At 36.6% G+C, this 7,380-nt stretch overlaps 1 protein-coding gene across 1 annotated transcript; it reads right to left on the bottom strand.

The window, feature by feature from the left end:
* Positions 1 to 1,583: 1,583 nt before the first annotated feature.
* On the bottom strand, positions 1,584 to 6,456 carry LOC112090559 (formin-like protein 5). The gene is made up of 9 exons (XM_024162114.1): positions 6,276 to 6,456; positions 5,147 to 5,240; positions 4,166 to 4,251; positions 3,850 to 3,899; positions 3,677 to 3,746; positions 3,491 to 3,572; positions 2,851 to 3,308; positions 2,230 to 2,760; positions 1,584 to 2,018 (listed from the first exon to the last, which is right to left on the bottom strand). Exons 1-9 carry the CDS (start codon positions 6,354 to 6,356, stop codon positions 1,803 to 1,805), a joined length of 1,668 nt encoding a protein of 555 aa, XP_024017882.1. The 5' UTR covers positions 6,357 to 6,456; the 3' UTR covers positions 1,584 to 1,802.
* Positions 6,457 to 7,380: the final 924 nt, after the last annotated feature.

Raw genomic sequence — 7,380 nt, forward strand, 5'->3', positions numbered from 1 at the left:
ACACCTCCTTCTGCACCAAGCTCTGATGGATCACAGTTCACATCTAAATCGCATGAACAACTTCCTAAGCACCCTGGATTCTTCATCTTACCGCATGCAGTTATATGAGAGGGAAACAACTGTTTAGCAGAAATTTGGGATAATACCCAATTGGCCATATTCAGGACCCGTTTAGTTCGTTGATTCGAATTTTTAATTTGAGTTAAAATGTGACTTTATGTGAGAACTATTTACCGTAGCAAAAAAGTTAGATATGACTGTTTTTTAGAGTTTTTTATTGTAGCAAAACTCAAATTCTAAACTCGAATTAATGAAATGAACGGCTTATCCGAGATAGCGAAAAAAGATGGATTCAATTGATATCCAAAATCCCATCACGGCCCTCATCAGGAATAGTTGCCAACCATATCTTACCTTGTTGGTTGGAAAAGAAGGCTCTGTTGGAGGCATCACGATGTGGAACCATATCAAGATAAAGCCCCATTTGCCATTGCCAATCTTCTCAAAGCACAGACCCTCTTCTAAAGGCAGAGGAGCACCTTCTACTTTGTCATTTGAAGAGAAGAGAACAAAGAAGAAATGATATGGGAAACAGGAAGGGAATATGTACGACACCAATTCTTCTCTTCTTGAGTGGAAGAAAACTGATGATAATGAGAGAAAGGACCAGCTCAATTCTTGCAGTTCATTTCCTGGTCTCTTTTTTCTCACAGATTAACGCGTATTTCAGATTTGCAACTTGAAATATTTATCTAGTTTATGGGAGTTCTCAAGACATCCTATTGGATCAAATACTAATAGAGCTTCATTAGCCAAAAAAAAAAAAAAAAAAAAGCACTAGTAGAGCTTAATTAGATTTTGGCGATGGCGGTTTTTCTAAGATTTTGGAGATGAAGGTTGTTTTAAAAGGAAAAAAAAAAGCTGATTTTAACTAATAGCAGATTCACATGTTAGACTGTATGAGACCATATGTCATAGTACGTCTTAGAGTTAGACATGTAAATTTTTAATTTGTTTAAAATAAACCGTGATAATCACCAACAGTGATATATAGCGTTGCTCTTTTAAGAGACTGAATTCAATTTATTTAGGGAGACAATGACAACATAATGAGGCTATTACAAATTTACAAATCAACATTCATACGCTGGATTTATAGATAAATGGCACGCAGGTTTAGAAAAGTGTTCCTCGTACTACTTTCTCCAGTCTTGCTTTCGGGTTTTTGCTATTATCCCAAGAGCAATGCTATAAGGCACTGATGGTGCTACACATTAATAAAAAGTGAATTCCGTAACATGAGACTCACAAATAGAACTCACCGTCTATTAGTGATGGTGCTTAGCACTGTTGACGCCCCTAAGCATTTTTCTTATACGAAATAATATTTTCGCCTGAAGCTTCAAGATTGACTAATTTTCATTTTTATTCTCTATGTATGAAAAAATCAGAATAAAGGGTAGATGCATAAGCAAATAGTCAAATTTTGCCACTGAAGAAGCAAGAGAAGGAAAAGTAAATATAAGAAATCTCTTCAAATGTACTACAATCTCAAATTTGGCTGCATATATGTTGGAGCTAAAGGGCAATAGCCCAATAAAAAATAACTCGTATAGAGAAAGTTCAAAAATTTGTAAACTCAAGCGGCATTAGTACAAGAGAGGTTTCTGAATAACACAATCAAAGAAACCCTAAATATCTTTGGTCAATCCCCTGTTCCACTTCAAAGAATGAACATCTTTGTATCCTTTCAAGTGCACAACGCCTCTTTCCAACGGGCTCCAACAAAGCTTCTCGGGATTTTAACTTTCAAGTGCACCAAGCGCTTTCATGTCCTCCAGGAAAGCCATATATGAGTCGTCAATGCTCTGCGGCTTTGATGCTGATGCAGGGTTAGTTGCCTCTGTCTTCACAACAGCAGCAACTGGCTTTGTGGCTGCCACAGTGGTTGACAGTGATGGTTTAGGTTTTGCTTTTGGGGCAGTCATCTCTCTTCTTACACGAACAGATGCAGGCACCTGAATCCAGAACCAGAGAAGAAGACTTTAAGTCAAAGGACATAACGCCTCATCAGAGTTATAAATAAAACGTGTTCAGTGTTCATGTAGTTGTGGGATATAAAGACAGAAAACTTTCAAGGCCTCAAACAGAACAATGTCAAGTACACCAGGCCTACCGACAAAAGTCCAATGATGGAAAACATAACCAGCAACAGAAGAATCAACTCACCATGGCTGTAAGTTCTGGTGTGTGTTGTGCTAGTGGCCTCTTAACAACAGTAGGAGCGGCAGATTTGACATATGATGGCTTCTGTGGTGCAGGAAACCTGTTTACAGCATAATCATCATCCTCAAAGGTAGGAGGAGGACCAGGTGGAAGTGGCGGCCTCATCATTGGAGGAGGTCCAGGTAGAGGACCATATGGCGGCCTGGGGAGTATAGGGACCATCATTCCAGGGGGAGCAGGTTGGTTCGCGAGTCCAGGAGTGGACAATGTTGGCCGCATATCTGGTGGCGGTGGGGGTGGAGGAAAATGTGATATTCCAGGGGGTAATACATCAGGTTGCAAAGTTGGGATTAGGTTGGGTCCAGGCACTGGAGCCCGTTGCCTTGGTGGAGGTGGTGGTGGAATTTGGGGAAGATCTTTGGTCAGTGAGGGATTATTGCTTTCAACATCAGATGCAGGATGTTCAGACTGATTACTTGCCGACTTTGGAGGCATCCCAGGTGGAGGAGGAGGTGGAGGAAGTACATTAGACAACTACAGGAGAGACAAAGTTGTGTCATTTCATATGTCTAACAATTCTTTATACATACGGAACATCACAATGAGGTGAATGGTCATGCTTACCTGTATGGCCTCTTTTGAGGTTAGTTCATCAGAAAACACAGTTAGATTTCTATCTCTGTCCGTACCAAGCAGAGGACGCAGTGTGGACTGTTGAAGGGGTGGAGGAGGAGGCAGTGTGGACTGTTGAAGGGGTGGAGGGAGAGGAAGTGAAGGGTGACCGGCAATTTGCTCTTTCGGTGGGGGTCCAGGAGGTGGAGGTGGAGGTGGCAAAGGTGGTGGAGGTGGCAAAGACATAGTAGAGTTAGTTGATGGAGGCTTTGGTGGCAATGGAGGTGGAGGAGGTAACGGCAAAGACTCAGGTAGAACAGAGCCATCACCAGATCCCTTATTAGCAGTATCTGGCAAAGGAGGTGGAGGTGGAGGTGGAGGAGGTGCAGGAAAAGCGCCATCTTCTGATTCTGTAAATGATGATGATGCGGCACCACTTGTTGAAGCATCAGATAAAGGAATTCTAGGCCCTGTATTTCACATTCAATTAGAAGATGTGTGTGTGTGTGAGAGAGAGAGAGAGAGAGCAAGGAACAAACAACATCAAGTTATATTTAAGCCAGCCCAGATAAACAAATAAATAAACACACCTAGAACAAACAACATCGAGTTATATTTAAGCCAGCCCAGATAAACAAATAAATAAACACACCTATTGATGATTTATACATTGGAGGTTTTCCGGGTGGGGGGGCCCCGGTAGGATTCAGGGTTGGATGGTAGTAAACGGAATCCTGCAGCAAAAGTACAAAAATGGGGCTCATAAGAGAAAGAAAAATGTAAAATAAAATAAAATAACCATTAGACACAAACAAACAGAATAAAACATCTAACTCACTTCAGGTTTAGGATGCTTGACTCTCTCTTCCTCTTCTGCAGTTGTTCGTCTTCGAGGTGGTCCCAAATGACTATGAAGCAAACAAGCTTTAGTTTGGAATTCAAGGCAAAACAAACTCTATTAAAGCAGTCTAAATCCAGCACAAAATAGAATCAGGAAGACAGAATTTTCACCTGAACATAACTGGAGCCTCACCCTTCTCCTTCATTTTATCTTGGACTTCCTGTCCAAAGAGTAAATAAGACTGATAATTAATTACACGGAAATAGCTAATCCTACCTCCATATATACAGTCAGCATCCATAAACAAACACGCATACACAAGATAAAAGAGAGTCTCTGTAAACTACTTTAAAAAGTTAGAAATGAGTCGAGAACCCTTTACAAAAAACTCTAAAACCAAGAACTTCATCAACCACAAGCCACGAATGAAACTGAACAAAAAACTAGAGAACACCCTTCCAGTTCATCAGAGTGATTGTCAATTACCTTCCGCTTCTTTAGAACAAGATTGAGTGTGTCCTCTAGCTGTCTTTTCTTGTGTTTCCGCGCTTTGTCCAGAGCACCATCAGCCTCTGCACCAAGAAAATAATGCAAGCATATATTAATAGGGAAAGCAGTGTGATTAAATAATTAAAAGAGCAACGAACTAGCTAAAGTGCTGCACTTCAAAAATTTCTTAATGAATGGGCACAATAAAATGTTTCATTGTTTCTCTATTCCTGTCTGTTGTTTCTTTGAAAATAAACATATTTACATTTGCTTAAAAATTCGAAGGATGGTTTCAACAAGTACACGTAACATGAAAAGCAGAATTCATGAGCAAAAGAAAAAAAAAAAATCCAAAAGATAATTTCAATATGCACTGATAATAGTGTCTTCAGGTTATAGATTATTATTAGTCCACAACACATTCACTTACAAAGAAAATGCTAAAGATTGATTACAAAAAGTTCCACGAGATATAAAAATTCCCGCTTTGAATAATATGCGATGCAAGTCTTCTGCAGCTCACCTCTTAAATCACAAGACATCCTGATCCAAACAAAGCACCCTAACTTTGACCTCCAATAAATTGTTTATTTTACCCTTTTTTCACTAAATGCAAATTATTAATAATATTAACAACAACAACATACGAAATTTCCAGCTTTGAATAATATACAAAACAAGTCTTCTTCAGTTCACCTCTTAAATCTCAAGACGTCCTGATCAAAACTTTTGACCGCTAACAATAACAATCACAAGACTTCGTCATTAATCTGTATACGCAATATTTAACCGACCAATTTTCAGTCAGTGAAGAGAAACCAAAAGATATAACTAACAGTTGTATTTCCATATCATGTTCTGTTTATGCTATAGTACTTTACCAAAGGAAGAAAAAAAAAAGGACAACCTACGCTTAGAGATGGATAGAAATAGACATGATGACTGTGGTTAAGAATCTTCAAATAGACTGTGACTTACTCATCATATTCAACTTGTCAATCTGTTCCTTCAGTGACTCGGGATCCTTCTTCAAGATACCCACCTCCCTCACCTTCTTTCTTTCTTTCTTATTCTGTTAGTCACAGATTAGCACAAATCAGAGGAGTCACTAACGGCCGCACGGCTCAAAGTTTAAACAAAAAAATAAGCCCATTAGGAATGGCAGTGCAATAAAGTTCTACGAAAAACTAATATACAAAAAAAAATAACCTTTAGCGCAATGACATAAGCAGTAACTGAACATACATCATGCATCATCTAAACTACAAATAAGTAGACCAACCAAAAGCCAAAGGCCAACTATAACACATACAAAAGCAAATGCCCCCACGTCCTGACTCATCTTACCCCCTCCCAAAAAAAAAAGGGAAAGAAGTGCCCGTATTTAAAATTAAAAAAATGAAACAAAGTTTACACCCGTTCGTTTCATTAGGTTGAATCACAACTCAAGTTTTTGCTACAGTGTTTTTTCTAACAAAAATTCAATTTTCAATTATTTTTCTACAGTATTTTCTCTCATATGAATTAACTTTTTTACTCAAGTTTTTAACTCATAAGGAGCGAAATGAACGCGTCAAGAAAAAGAAATTGCATACAGGCTAGTTTTAACTATTAAAGCGCATTAAGAGGTGGTTTTTGAATTTACTTTAACGTTATCTAAAAAGAAAGAGTTTTTAACATTATACCTTCTCCTATTTTCTTTCTCTTGCTTTCCTATAATATCCAAACAGCAGCATACACATACATCGAATTATAAAATCAAAGCTTTAAAATGACTAACAATCAATAAGTAGCGTTGCAACCAAAGTCGCAATTTTTTCCCCCCAATTTAACATTCTCAAGCAAGAAAATTTAGGGAAAAGAAAAAACTCGAACTTCCACGATAAACTGAACCAAAACCGACAAAATAACAAACAATTTTCCTCGTTTTCTTTCACATTTTCCTGGAATTTTTTTCCTCGGCAAAAAAACCACTGGAAGGGACCGAATTTCTGGAAATTGGCTATAATATCGATTGAAAAGCAAAAATTACGAATTGAGAAGGGAAAAACAATTCCGAAACCAAAAACGGAAAAAATCGAATAAGAGAATTGGTGGAGAGGATTACCCGCTTCAATTCCTTCTTTCGAAGCTCCTTTCGATAAGCGTCCGTAGGATTCATCGCCTTCCCTCCCTTCGTCGTCTTCATTTTCTCTCTCCTCCTTTTTCTCTTTCAGAGGCCTTTGGGGGCAGAATCCCTGATGAAGAAGAAGAAACTCTTTTATTTATTTATTTATTTTTCTTTTTCGCTAAAAGCTCAAAAAAAAAAAAAAGGAAAAAAAAAAACTCTTTTTTTCTTCGATTTCACGCTCGAGTGCAGAAAATCCCCTATTATACATTGATCCACGGGGCGCTAAAGCATAAAATTACTTATTTATCCCCCAGTTTTAATTCTGGCTTTACTTGGCCCAATATTATAAGCCCTGTTTACGGATCGTATTAGACAAATGAGTTGTTTACATAAATGTCGAGTGTCTTATTTTAAAAACTGCTTATTTAAGGGTTGTTTTTAGAGTGTAATTTGAGTGTAATTTTTTAGTTAAATTTGAGTTATAACTTGAGTTGAAGTTATAACTTAAATAAAGTTGAGTAAAATTGAATAAAGTTAAAACTTAAAAGAACGTGAACTTAAATAAAATTGAAACTTAAATTGTCTTTTTTTGAGTTCTTTAGACAAAAGAACATGCCCTTATTTATTTATTTATAAAGATATCCACTATCATATGTATAAAGACAATTATATCCTCATATAATAAAAAATAAATAAATAAAAGAACCTGTTGGATAATAAAATGGAAACAAATATAGCAAAATCAAGAGATAAAACAAAAGTCAACACCAGTATATCAGATGCAATCACCATTTAACAAAAATATGATCCTTTTAAACAAAAGGAAATTTTCTTTAATGAAAAACAAGGAAAGTCCTGAAACTTTTAAAACAGGGGCTGCTTTATTTTTTTCCAAAAAGAATACAAAGAATAAATACAAAGAACAGATAATTTCATTATTTACATGATAAAATTATTATAAAGAAGAATATATAATAATCCACTATGAAACATAATATATGATAAAAAGGAATAAAAAAAACTTAAAAACAGTTAATTAAAATGAACATGGAATATTAAATTATATAAAACACAAGAATATATATTATATATAGAATAGAAA

The sequence above is a fragment of the Morus notabilis genome, unplaced genomic scaffold, assembly GCF_000414095.1.
Source record: "Morus notabilis unplaced genomic scaffold, ASM41409v2 Scaffold778, whole genome shotgun sequence".
Taxonomy (NCBI): domain Eukaryota; kingdom Viridiplantae; phylum Streptophyta; class Magnoliopsida; order Rosales; family Moraceae; genus Morus; species Morus notabilis.